At 32.5% G+C, this 14,228-nt stretch overlaps 1 protein-coding gene across 2 annotated transcripts; it reads left to right on the forward strand.

Moving 5' to 3' along the window:
• The first annotated feature begins 7,264 nt into the window (after positions 1 to 7,264).
• On the forward strand, positions 7,265 to 14,033 carry LOC146924554 (protein argonaute 4-like). Of its 2 annotated transcripts, none has more exons than XM_085710650.1 (23): positions 7,265 to 7,459; positions 8,073 to 8,300; positions 8,395 to 8,600; positions 8,685 to 8,882; positions 8,965 to 9,101; positions 9,185 to 9,282; positions 9,395 to 9,492; positions 9,623 to 9,788; positions 10,066 to 10,182; positions 10,262 to 10,369; positions 10,734 to 10,796; positions 10,879 to 10,992; positions 11,070 to 11,235; positions 11,337 to 11,449; positions 11,553 to 11,690; positions 11,809 to 11,957; positions 12,276 to 12,341; positions 12,435 to 12,498; positions 12,572 to 12,683; positions 12,775 to 12,848; positions 13,395 to 13,489; positions 13,592 to 13,623; positions 13,707 to 14,033. In XM_085710650.1, exons 2-23 carry the CDS (start codon positions 8,076 to 8,078, stop codon positions 13,871 to 13,873), a joined length of 2,706 nt encoding a protein of 901 aa, XP_085566776.1. In that variant the 5' UTR covers positions 7,265 to 7,459; positions 8,073 to 8,075; the 3' UTR covers positions 13,874 to 14,033. The 2 variants fall into 2 exon arrangements, with proteins under 2 accessions (XP_085566776.1, XP_085566777.1); XM_085710651.1 differs by having other exon boundaries at positions 7,459 to 7,560.
• Positions 14,034 to 14,228: the final 195 nt, after the last annotated feature.

Raw genomic sequence — 14,228 nt, forward strand, 5'->3', positions numbered from 1 at the left:
AACTTATTCTCCCACAGTTTCTACACCTCCAAGGGCTCCATATCACCATCGCAACAAGTACAATTTTTTCTGCATCAAAATTCTGACAGATTTGAAATAATAATAATATTAGCAAAATTCCAGGCTGTTTAACAGATTGCTGGTATTTCTGCACTTAAATGCAACAGATTCCAAGTGTTCCTCGCGTGAGCACATGTAAAAAGACAATGGACCGAATCCTCCTCGTCACGTGAGTATCCCATAGAACGCAGACTGTGAGTGCTCGAAAATTTTCTGCATACATAGTCTATAACCTTCCTTAACAGCATATGTCCATCATACGTAATGCTAAAAAAATTTGGTCCTGGATGATGCGATTGAAGAGAGGAATGGCAAGTATGCCTCGTGGATCTGCAGTGTCGAAAAGGTCATAATCAGACTCAGCATTCCATGACAGTCTATCTGCAGTCATAATACTGCTTCTGTCCACTTACATGTCTGGCTTCTTAAATCACCAAACTACCAAATTATCACTCCTAGGGATGAAAAAATGTAGAATTAAATGCTAACGTGTAAATTTTGTACTTGTGTTTGGCCCTTTACTCCTTTATTTCGGTTCGGATACAAATAATGGGATTGTGTTGCTCAAAACATGCAAAACTTCAGATAAAAATTGAGGGGCTTCAGAGCAACTATCAATAAGTTATTCTCACTTATTTACTCTTCATGTAAATTCATTATTCAAATTTTTTTTTTTCTAACAATGGATAATATGCATATTCATTTACTCTTCCTCTGATGTAGTAAGTAATAATGAAACAATAGATTTGAAATAATAATATTAGCGAAATTCCAGGCTGTTTGACAGATTGCTGGTATTTCTTCACTTAAATGCAACAGATTCCAATGTTCCTCGTGTGCGTCAGTATTCTACAGATTGGTCCGGGTAGGGAGACAGACAATTGTGAGATGCTCTCCATTGAAAAGATTTTACCGTGAGGAATCTGCAGTGACCACAAACTGCTTCAATCTCTTGCAATCAGATTTTGCGAGGGCTCGATAATCTTCTGCATACATAGTCTATAACCTGCCTTGACAGTATATGATCCATTTCACTTAGCGCACCAAATAATTTGGTCCTGCATGATACGTTCGAAGAGAGGAATGGCAAGTTGGCTCGTGCATCTGCAGTGTCGAAAAGGTTATAACCAGACTCAGCATTCCATGACAGTCTATCTGCAGTCATAATACTGCTCACTGTCAACTTACATGTTTGGCTTCTTAAATTACCAAACTACCAAATTATCACTCCTAGTGATAAAAAAAATGTAGAACTAAATGCTAACGTGTAAATTATGTACATGTGTTTGGCCCTTTACTCCTTTATATCAGTTCTGATTCAAATAAGTGAGATGGTCGCTCTATAGGCCGCATGTGTTGCTCAAAACATGCAAAGCTTCCGATAGAAACTGAGGGGCTTAAGAGCAACACATGGCTTGTAGAGCAATTATCAATAAGTGATTCTCACTTATTTACTCTTCATGTAAATTCATTACTGAATTTTACTTTTTTTAACAATGCAGAATATGCATATTCAATTATTCTTTGAAACAATATATTTTATCGTTTTCATGTATATAATTGAAAATCCTTGAACCAAAACCACTGATTTAGAATAGAACAATTATAATACATTTGATTTTCCCATACTATTCACTATAGTAAATGTATAAGGATATGCATATTTACGGTGGTGTTTTTATTTTTTTATTTTTTTATACATAATTATATTTTTCTTACAAATTATAAATATTGAAATCTTGTAAAACGCATCAATGGAAGTTGAGTGTAACACACGGGTATAATTTTTTACTACGTGATGAACTGATGTTCCAATTGAAAAAAGTGTCCAAATTTAATACCTAATAATGTCTCAAATATGCTTATCACTTGTAGAGAAGATCTATAAGAAAAATTTGGCAAACTGTTTTGCATCAAATATGCTTATCACTTGTAATAATAATGCATAGTTAAAATGCAATGAGACATCAAAACAAGAAGGTTTATTACTAGTTTACTGTTACTCCTATGTTTGAGTTTTTTTTTTTTTTTTTTAAGAGGCAAATGTGATATTTTGACAGTTTATTAATATTAATCTATACTATATATATATATATATATATAAAGGAAACTACTCATTTCAACACACTTTTGGGTTGGAATTTTCTTTCCAAAAATACCCTTAAGATTAAATACAAGTAACACATGTAATAAATAAATCTATACTATATATAAAGGAAACTACCCATTTCAACACACTTTTGGGTTGTAATTTTCTTTCCAAAAATACCCTTAAGATTAAATACAAGTAACACATGTAACAAATAAATAAGAATAAATTTAATTTAATTTAAGGAGATAAATTACACACAGTTCCTTATAAAATAACACGTGGATTACTAATCCATGTCACTAATCTTCCACGTTAACCATCTTTTACCTCCGTTAACCACTGATCAAACTCACAAAAATCTAGCACAAAACAAAAACTCATGTTACTTTTTTATCAGCCGCTTTTATGGTGTACATATGTGTTGTTTCCCTCAATTCCAACGACAAAGATTGCCAAGTATTTTCATATCCCTTCCACAAAAAACAGTATTTCCATATTATTTCATTATTTTAATTTATTAATATAAGTTACTCTTCCTTAACCTTTAATCAATTGTAACAAACGTGAGCAAAAAATAATGTTAAAGATTGAACTTTAAATCCTTTAAAAAGATTAGTAACAAACATGAGAAAAAAAATAAAGTTAAAGATTGGACATTAAATCTTCCAAAAAATAAAGATTTGTAACAAACCTGAGCAAAAAATAAGGTTAAAGATTGGACTTTAAATCCTCTAAAAAAAGATTAGTAACAAACGTGAGCGAAAAATCTATATCTATACTATATATAAAGAAAACTACCCCTTTCAGCACTTTTGAGTTAAATTTTTCTTTCCAAAAATACCCTTAATTTTCAATACAAATAACACATGTAACAAATAGATAAGAATAAAATTAAATAGTAAAACAAATGTAACAAACACGATATGAATATATGTATATCTGTTTTTTTTTCCTTAATCATTTAAAAAGTATAACAAACTAGTTAAGTATATTTATACTTACTTTTTCATTATTTCAATTACACTCTTAAACAACTTTTTCTATAATAAAGATCGTTGTTCGTGACTGTAACGCCCTCCTTTTTATTTAATTATTTTAATTAGTTTTAGAATATATTTATATGATTGGTATGATTTACATGATTTATGTGATATTTTGTTATGTTATATGTTGGTATTTACTAGCATAATATATTTGTTATTTGGTGTAGAAATATATTTGTTATTTGTTATAGATATATTTGTTATTTGGTGTAGAAATATATTTGTTATTTGTTATAGATATATTTGTTATTTGGTGTAGAAATATATTTGTTATTTGTTAGAGATATATTTGTTATTGATGTATTATTATTATTAAGTGGGGGAGAGATATATTTAATTTAGAAATAAATAAGATTATGAGGAATAGAGTAGTTTTGAGGTGTAAGAGAAATAAGAAGGGGGTTAGAATAGAAAGAAGAATAAGTTGTTAGGCCAAAATAGATTTAGGAAGAGCGTTTAGTATTATAAATAGAGAAGCTTAGGTTAGAAAGAGTTTTACGTTAAACCGCTTTTTGGAAAAGAGGAGAACAAGAGAGAAGAGAAGAGAAGAGAGAAGAACCAAGAGAAGACGCTGCCCATCGATTTGTTAAGGTAAGGGTGAGACTATCTTGCATTAATATTAAGTTGTTAAATCATTAGATTACATCTAACAAGTTGGGGAGAGTTTGTGAGAATTTGAGAGTTAGGGTTTTGAGAGAGATTTGATGATTAGATGATGAAAACTTGCTGAATTGATGTAGAAATTGTGTACAGACCTTAGATAATCCATAGGATGATTATTGGAAGTAGTTTTGAGGTTAGAACCATGAGATTAGGTGAAACTTGGAGAAAATCTGCATTCTGCCCGAATTTTGATATTAAAACTGGTATTGATCGGTGCGGAATTAGTCTTAGGTGTAAGCACGAAAGTTGTAGGTATGGATGTTAGCTTTCTAATGTCGTTGGTCTCACGTCAAAAGGATTTATAGAACTTAAGTTATGGTCAAATTACTGCACGTAGGTCACAGTGGATTTTTGTGGACTTTTAGCACACCTTTTCCGAATTTAAAATGAAAACTGGTATTGATCGGTACAGAATTGGTCTTAGGCGTAAACATGAAAGTTTTAGATAATTTTGTTAGCTTTCTAGTGGCTTTGGTTTGACGTGAAAATGATGTTTGGTCTTTGAGTTATGATGAAAATACTACAGGGAAGTCTTAGCGAAATTGTGCGGTGACAACATTCTCTGTTTCATGTTTTTGCGTTTTGTTCATATGTTTCTGTTTTGAATTGATCTTTGTTGTAAACATGAAAGTTGTTGATATTTGTGATATCTTTCCATTAGCTTTGGTTTGACATGAAAATATGTTGTGGATAATTTATTATGTTTTTACAAAGATACATTGTGATTTATTGTTGATGTTTAAATACGATGTTATATGATGTTGTTTATGATTGATGAATATGATGTTTTAAGATGTTGTTTATTATCATTTGATATTGTTATATTATGATATGACATGAATTATTTATGTGATCCATATGTTGTCAAGATGCTAAGATGTTAAGATGTTAAGACGTTAAGATGATAAGGGATGTATAAGTCGGACTAAGTTGTAAAGATTTAAGAAGTTGTCCATGATAATGAAATTAAAAGAGATGTTCATAAAGTTGTCTAAGTTGTAGGAAGCTGAGTCCATTGCATACTCATTCAAGTTGGTTGGGGGCTTGATGCCCTGGAATGCTTAGTCATTCACACGATGGGTGAGGGCTTGATGCCCTGGAGCTTTTGCTCACTATGTTGGGGGCTTGATGCCCTGAAGAGCCTATTTACGCTCATATAAGTTGGTTGGGGGCTTGATGCTCTGTATTGGTACCACATGCATATTATCAAGATGTTTAAGATGATTTAAGATGTTAAGATGTCAAGTTGTCAAGTTGCCAAGTTGTTACGATGTTAAGATGTCAAGTTGATAAGTTATTAATGAAGTGCTATGATGAATGAAGACGAATGATTATGATGTTTATGTTGATGATTGATTATGATGTTATATGATTTATGATAAGATGTTACGTGAGTTATGATATGATGATATGTGATGTTTTACGTGAGTTATATAATTATGTTGATATATGAAGTTGATTACGAATTTGATTATGAAGTTGTTTTGGTAATGCTATGTTTTGATAATAATACTTATGTGAATTACATGATGATGCTTATGATTATATTTGATATTAGATGTTGATGATTATAAATAATGTTTGATGAAATGTGATGACGTTTGTGATTAACATTGATGCTATGTGATAATTGTTGGTGACTATTATTGATGTTATAGGATGATGTTTAAGATTAGTAATTGATGATATATGAAGATGTTTATGATTAGTGTTATGATAGTTTATGACTAATGTAGGAAGATTAATGATACTAATTAAAGAAGTTAAGTTGTTAGATATAATTAATGAATTATATGATGTATATGTTGTTAAATGTAGTTTATGAGTTACCTGCTTAATATTTTTGTTTGAGAAATCTCACCCCTTTGCTTGAAAATGTTGCTCTTCGTACGGGTAACTTGCAGGTAACCAAGATTAGTTGCGGTCATGAGTGGACTCCTCACAAGTGTGTGTCTTAGGTGCTCTGATACGTAACGGGATGGGATTATGTCTTTACTTTCTGTTCCTTACGTATTACTTTATGAATCTTTCAAGAATTGATGTTGAACTAAGTTTTATGAAATTTTATATTGAGGCCCTTGTGCCAAAGATTATTTAAGTTGTCAAACTATTCCGCTGCGAAGTTTTAAAGATTATGTTGTTATATTTTTGAAGGATAAATTATTATTCCATTTACGATTTTTAAGAAATGTGACATTCCGTTTTATGATGAAAAACTCTGATTTTATTTAAGAAATTTTTACGTTGGGAAAACGGGGTGTTACAGTGACATTAAAAATAAACAACAAACATTTATATTTTTACTTTTAATCAAAACCAAAATTTCATAAAAAAAAATACCGTTCATAATTTTCAAAAGTTAGCGCAATAAAAAGAGCGGAAAGACAGGCACGGAGTGCCCGTCTTTTCGCCAGTATTAATAAGGAATATGTCTAACTTTATTGTACTAGTAAATTCAATTTAAGAGTCTTGTGAGCATAACTCAGTTGGCAGAGACATGCATTATTATATGCAAGGGCCGGGGTTTGAACTCCGGACACCCTACTTATTCACCTTGAAAAAGGTGAATTTTAGCCACTGGGCTACTTGACAAAAAAAATCAATGTAAGAAAAGTAAATATTTGAAGAGACATATGTGATATTTTGACCGTGTAAGCATTGAGTTAGCATATAGCATATTATTGTGGGTTAAATGTGTTTTTGTTTCCTATAAATATACCAACATTTTGTTTTAGTCCCTCTAAAAATTTTCTTCAACTTTTAGTCCCTGTAAAATTTACTATCAATACTTTTGGTCCCTATTTTTAACTAAATTTTTGTATTTTTTTTAATGAAATTGTGCGTAAATGTGCAGAATATTGTAAAAATCTCTCCCAAAAAAAATTAGAATCCAATTTTTTAACCAAACATGAATTAAATATGAATTTTTAACCGCAAAAAATATAAAAAATTCATATTTAATTCATGTTTTGTTAAAAAATTCTAATTGTTTTTTTTTTCAGTCATTCTTATAATATTATAATTTTTTTTTAAAAATATGAGTTTACTCTAAGGGAAATGCTAACTTATGTCCTTGATGCACAAGTTTAGAAACTAAACATAGAAACATTTTCTTGGTAATTGTGCATTGAATGTATTAAAATTTTAAAATCTTTTCAACACAAAAGTTATATTTTAATTCACTTTTTAGCTTCTTAACTTGTGCCCTAATAGCATGACCCTTACTTTAAAGGAGGGACCAAAAATGAAGATGAAAAACTTTTGAGGGACTAAAAGGTAAAGAAATTTTTTAGAGAGACTAAAACGAAAAATTGACATATTTATAGGGACCAAAAACATATTATGTCTTGTTACTAGAATGAAATGGTTTGGCTTCAACTTCAACTTCTTTGTTAAGTTACCGTTTGGCAATTGAAGTTAGATTGAGAAGGTTAGGTACCAATCATATTCATCATGATATCACTTTACTATAAATAGAATGAGTGAGTGAGTGATGCTATCTTTCTCCTTATTCACTACAAAACCAAACACTTTACTCTTTTCATTCTCTTTGGTTACTTCACACTGTTTTTCTTTTCAGTAAGAACAAAGCACATGTTTGGTTAGTTCAACCTCTACCTTTTTTCTTCTTCCTAGATCTTTTTCCTTTTTTTGTTTTTTTGTGATGAAGCTTCTTTGTTTTCTGTTTCATTTTGTAATGTGGTAATGTTCATGTAGTTTTTTCTTAACTTTGCATGTTTTTTTTTGTTTGATCCTTTTCTTGTCATGCTTTTGGATTCTCTTTGTGTGATGTTTTACTCTTATGTTTTATGTTTTCTATAATGTTTAAGGTTTTCAGTTGATTTAGTTTTTCCTTTGTTTTCTTAACTTTACATGTTTTCAGCATTTTCTTGTTGTGCTTTTTTTGGTTCTAAACTGAATTTTATTTCACAATGTGAACCTTATTTGCTCTAAATTTGTTATGATATTGCGCTTTACTCTTTATGTAGTCCTATATTTTCGAAAATAGTGTCGTATGTTTTCGTGTGTGTGGTGGATCTTGTGTTATGTTCAACGATTTTTTAGCGTTATTCTTTGACTTTAGGGTTTTCACATCACTGCTTCATGCTTTTGGTTTTTTGCATCTACCATTTGTTATATGCTTTAGGGTTTTTGTGTGTGCTAATTTAATGATCAATATACCTAACAAACTAATAATTGTGTTATTTATTCAGAATATGAGTTCACAAGGACACAAGGACTATTTGCCCCCACCACCTCCCATTGTTCCACCTAATGTTAAACCAATGAAGATAGAACAGGAGCTTGCAAAGAAGAAGCTTCCTACTAAGACTCCAATGGCTAGGCGTGGCTTAGGGACGAAGGGAACTAAACTGCCTTTGTTAACAAATCACTTTGAAGTGAATGTTGCTAACACAGATGGGTTTTTCTTTCAGTATAGTGTATGTTTTGTATTTCATGATTCAGTTGTTTTCTTGCTAACATTTATGTATTAATTTTTTGTTAAATGTTGACTCATACAATGTATTTGTGCAGGTTGCTTTGTTTTATGAAGACGGACGCCCTGTTGAAGGGAAAGGCGCTGGGAGGAAGATACTTGACAATGTTCAAAAAACATATGTTTCTGAGCTTAATGGAAAAGACCTTGCTTATGACGGCGAGAAGACTCTGTTCACAATCGGCTCTCTAGCTCATAAGAAGCTCGAGTTCACTGTTGTTGTTGAAGATGTCACTTCAAACAGGTTGAAACGTGTGGATGTTGGTTTTTGAAATTGGTGTTGTTCATGGTTTTTTATGTTTCTGATATTTAACTTTGCCTTTTATAGGAACAATGCAAACACCAGCCCTGATAAGAAGAGGATAAGAAAATCATACCGTTCGAAGACTTATAAAGTTGAAATCAGCCTTGCTTCGAAAATTCCTCTGCAGGCCATTGCCGATGCCTTAAAGGGGCATGCAACTGAGAGTTATCAAGAAGCCATTAGGGTTCTTGATATTATCTTGAGACAACATGCTGCTAAACAGTACGAACTTTAATAACTACATGTATTTTTTATGTAATATAGAATAACAACAGTAATAATATCTTTGTAATATCTATCACAGGGGCTGTCTGCTAGTGCGCCAAAATTTCTTTCACAACGACCCAAAGAAGTTCAATGATGTTGGAGGTGGTGTACTTGGATGTAATGGGCTGCATTCCAGCTTCAGAACCACTCAAAGTGGATTGTCTCTGAACATAGGTTTGATCTTGATTCCTTTGTTGTCTATATTCTCATCTGAATAATAATTTGTCACATTTCTTTACTTCTTTCAATTTGTTTAGATGTGTCGACAACCATGATTGTACGTCCTGGGCCTGTGGTTGACTTCCTAATTGCCAATCAAAATGCGAGAGATCCTTTCAGTCTTGACTGGAATAAGGTAACCAGATTTTCTGATGCCTTTGTTTTGCTAATTGTTCCTTAACTTTTTGTTATACTCATTGTTCTTCGTTTAAACCAAGACCTGATCCCTTGTATATTTTATTGTGTAGGCTAAAAGGACTCTGAAGAATTTGAGGATCACGGCTAGCCCATCTAACCAAGAGTACAAGATAACCGGGCTGAGCGAATTTCCGTGCAAAGACCAGCTGTAATTTTTCTATTCCATTTTAAGTTGATTGTGTAATCTATTTATGACTTTCTTAATGTCTGGAATTGTTACTTGAAGTTGCTTGTCTTCGCAATGGATGTTGTTATTAATGAAGATGCCGGTATTGTAGGTTTACTCTGAAGAAGAGAGGTGCTGTTCCTGGAGAAGATGATACTGAGGAGATCACTGTTTATGATTATTTTGTCAAGCGCAGAAAAATTGCTCTGCGGTACTCAGCTGATCTGCCATGTATTAATGTCGGGAAGCCAAAGCGACCCACATATATCCCAATTGAGGTAGATTTGAAGCTTTATATTAGTTTAGTACTAACCTCATAATGTGTATTATCTATTGGATATAATTTACCTAGTCTCTCGGTCATTTAGAGATCTATAAATTGGTCGCAGCTTTAATTTTTTGATGTAGATTAGGTGTTGACGATTCATTTTCTCAAGAAGCAGTGAATGGATTAATAAACTTTCAATTTTCTTTTCTTTCTGAAACTCTAATGATGTGTAGATTTATCTTCCAATACTTGATAACTATTTTCGAACATTTATGTGTTTTACTTAGCTTTGCTCTTTGGTATCCCTTCAACGCTATACCAAAGCCCTGTCCACACTCCAAAGATCTTCCCTTGTGGAAAAGTCTAGGCAGAAGCCACAAGAGCGGATGAGGGTCTTGTCGGATGTAAGTCTCTTTGATATATATTGACTAATGAATTGTCATATGAATGTCACTTCACTGAATATTATTTGCTGATTTACAGGCGTTGAAAACAAGCGACTATGGCTCTGAGCGAATGCTACGTAACTGTGGCATTTCAATAACGTCTGAGTTCACAAAAGTTGATGGGAGGGTTTTGCAAGCTCCAAGGGTATTGTTCTTTTATCATTGTTTTCATGAAAATACTTATTTGTTTTGTTTCCTTGTCATCCCTCAATTCATTCGCTGTTATTGAGTGTCTTTTATTGATTTTTCTTCAAAATATTGCTAGAAAAAGCCACAATAAAGCTCTTACTGCGAAGTTATTTTCAGCAATTGAATAATCACCATTTCTTTGAATGCTTGGCATCATTTTTAAAATAATCACCATTACTTTTGGAAGAAATTTTTCTGTTCCTGTTTGATAGTTATATTGTTGCGCATGTTCTTTAGTGAGATGATCTTAATTGCGAAATGTTTCCTATACTTGCTACTGATGGCATCTGGCATGTAATTATCTCTATTGAGTTATACAGTTGATGTTTGGGAATGGCGAAGATTTCAATCCCAGGAATGGGAGGTGGAACTTCAATAATAAGGTATTCATGACAAATCTGAGCAATACTTTTGTTGATGGCTTTCATCAACATTCTTTTTCTAATGATTTAATATTGTTTCCAGAAAATTGTAGAACCTGTTAAAATAAAAAACTGGGCTGTGGTGAACTTTTCTGCACGCTGTGATGTGCGAGGACTTGTGAGGGATCTGATAAAATGTGGAAGAATGAAAGGAATTGTAAGTTCTGTTGCAGCATATTTACTGACACGCATAAAAAGGGGCTAACTCTATTCTATTTCGTTTGCTTTTGGCAGATTCTTGAACCACCTTTTGATGTCTTTGAAGAAAATGGTCAGTTTAGGCGTGCACCGCCTGTGGTCAGAGTTGAGAAAATGTTCGAACACGCTAAGTCTAAACTTCCTGGGCCACCTGAGTTTCTACTTTGTCTGCTTCCTGAGAGGAAGAACTCTGATCTTTATGGTTAGTTCCTTGATATATTTCCATGTTCTATTTACCTTTTTTTTAATGCATTTGTTAAATGGCCTTCTTAATAAAAATTAATTGGAAATTTACTTGTGAAGGTCCATGGAAGAAGAAGAATCTTGCGGAAGTTGGAATCGTTACTCAGTGCATAGCTCCTACCAGGGTTAATGACCAGTATCTGACAAATGTTTTGCTGAAGATCAATGCTAAGGTATATTGATTCTTCCTTTGGTTTCTTTTAATATTATTATTTTCTAGTTTGTAACCAGTATTTTCCTTTCGTACTCACATTGGAGGATTTTATTCTTTTGTAGCTTGGTGGGATGAATTCGCAGTTAGGCGTTGAATACTCTCGATCCATCCCTATTGTGTCGAAAATTCCTACTCTCATTTTGGGCATGGATGTTTCTCATGGTTCACCTGGGCAATCTGACATTCCTTCAATTGCTGCGGTAATAAAAGTTCTTATTGTGTGTTCTTTTGAAAATATGTCTCTAAGGTGGTATTTTATGGGTACACCATTATCTAAATGTTTTTTTATTTTTCTGATGTAAATGCTTAAATATGTAGGTTGTTAGCTCGAGGCAATGGCCCCTGATATCTAAATATAGGGCATGTGTCCGAACTCAGGGTTCGAAGGTTGAGATGATTGACAATTTGTTCAAGCCAGTGTCTGATAAGGAACATGAAGGAATTATAAAAGATGAAGGAATTATAAGGTATATTTATTTTTGATAACCAAGTTTTTCCTTGAAATTATTTCAGGACGACTAATAGCTCCCGATGTTTTATTGCACGTCGATAAGGTCTAATATTCAAAGATCGATTGGAAGCAAGAATCCTAATTTTTTCAACTACTGACTTTTCTGTGTGAAAAAAAGATCAAAGTTTTTATAGTTGTATAGCACACTCCTCTTCTCATGATTTCTGCATGATCATAAGATCATTGAACTATCCTGAAGCAGTGTTTTGGATGAGTTATAGCAGTTTTCAGTTGATGGTTTATTTATTTTGGGAATTGGTTTTACGATATGCAGGGAAATTTTGCTTGATTTCTTTCATAGTTCTGAGGAAAGACGACCAGACAATATCATCATTTTCAGGTTAACTTACTTTCCCAATTTTCCACCCTCGTTTTCTTCTACTTGTTGGTTTATTGCTAGTAGTATGTATGCTTATAATTAATGTTATTGTAGGGATGGTGTTAGTGAGTCTCAGTTCAACCAAGTTTTGAACGTTGAACTCAGCCAAATCATCGAGGTTCTTAAATTGATCAAATTTGCATTAAATATATTTTTTTTTGGGGGTTTAATCTAAATCTTTCAAGTTTTAGGCTTGTAAATTTCTTGATGAAACTTGGAACCCCAAGTTTATGGTGATTGTTGCTCAGAAGAATCATCATACAAAATTCTTCCAACCTCGATCTCCAGACAATGTGCCACCTGGTAATCAGCTTGTTTTGAAGTCTGTCATAGTTCCATTTTTTTATATATAAAATTTGTTTCATGTCTAGCTAACCTCTTTTTGGTATTGCAGGAACTGTTGTGGACAGCAAAATTTGTCATCCTAGGAATTATGATTTCTACATGTGTGCTCATGCAGGAATGATTGTGAGTATCTTCTACTCTTTTTCTGTTGATGTTCATTTCAGCTGAGTTTGATTTTTGAAGATGCATCACTTCTTTTCTCTGATCAAATGTGTATATATGTTCTTTTAGGCGCCTCTACTATCAAGCTGATCCAAGTTCAATATATTTATTTTCATTGGGAAAAATAGAATTAAAAATACACAAAATCTTGATTACTGGTTTTTTCTTTGCCGTTTATCATGTAATTTGGGGATGGTTAATATATGACACGTTTTTCATTTCTTGTTCATTAGTACGATAGTGTTTCTTTGTGTTAAATTCAATTTATATCGTATGTCAGTGATTTTGTGTTATGTCTGCTCATTACTCCAATCCTTTTTTCGGCCTGATTTACATGGTTATAATTATGATTGTTTTTTTAACACGATATAATTATGATTGTTACCTTGAAGACTTCAAATTATCTTTGTCAACCATTCTGATAATAATCTGTAATCCTTTTTGCTTGCATTCTATCATGAAATTCAGTAGCAAACCTTGTACTTATTTATCAAACTATGTTCTCAGGGTACAAGCAGGCCAACACATTATCACGTTCTTTTGGATGAGATTGGCTTTTCTCCAGATGATTTACAGGAGCTTGTGCACTCTCTATCTTATGTGTAAGTTTACATTTGGATTTGATTGCTTTGAAATTATGTTTCTGTAATTCTGATATTCAATTAATGTAGTAGCTTATAAAAATATTTGTTGTATGACAACAGTTATCAGCGAAGCACCACTGCTATTTCTGTCGGTAAGTTCTATCAAGAATTATATTTATTTGTGCATATTTATATTTTGATTAATAGGTGCTAATTAGTAAAAACTTATATGCAGTTGCTCCAATCTGCTATGCACACTTGGCTGCTTCTCAAGTTGGACAGTTCATGAAGTTTGAGGATAAGTCTGAAGCTTCCTCGAGCCAAGGTGGTATCAATGCCTCCCTCATCCCACAGTTGCCAAACTTACATAAGAGAGTCTGCAATTCCATGTTTTTTGTCTGAGTTAATGAAGTAATGATCCAAACTAGTTATTTTCTTGCACAATAAAACTTATTAGTGTTAGTGGTAAACTTTGTCGATGCTTGTTGGCTACATTTGCTGAAAGGTCTTTGAGTACCTGTTGACATTTTGGATGAATGTTAGTATTTATGTTTTGCTAAAAGGTCCCTAGTACTTCCTGACACACGACGTGTTCCGTTTGAAGAATGAATGTGATTGTTTATTTATGTTTTGCTAGAGTATTACTTTATTCTTTTTGAGAGGAAGTAAAATTAATTAATTTCATCTGTGATCAAAATGATCAAGAAATAACAGTACATCATAGAAATCATGGGGACTAGTATAGGATAAGGAGGCT

The sequence above is a fragment of the Medicago sativa genome, chromosome 5 (genome assembly GCF_051527215.1).
Source record: "Medicago sativa cultivar Bolivia chromosome 5, Bolivia_mono, whole genome shotgun sequence".
Taxonomy (NCBI): domain Eukaryota; kingdom Viridiplantae; phylum Streptophyta; class Magnoliopsida; order Fabales; family Fabaceae; genus Medicago; species Medicago sativa.

What these genes read in the sequence shown, in the direction of transcription:
- LOC146924554 (XM_085710650.1), top strand. Translation starts at nt 8,076, where the DNA reads ATGAGTTCACAAGGACACAAGGACTATTTGCCCCCACCACCTCCCATT. An exon ending in GGTGGAACTTCAATAATAAG is followed by an intron (nt 10,797 to 10,878) that starts GTATTCATGACA and finishes TATTGTTTCCAG; the next exon opens with AAAATTGTAGAACCTGTTAA. An exon ending in TCCAGACAATGTGCCACCTG is followed by an intron (nt 12,684 to 12,774) that starts GTAATCAGCTTG and finishes TTGGTATTGCAG; the next exon opens with GAACTGTTGTGGACAGCAAA.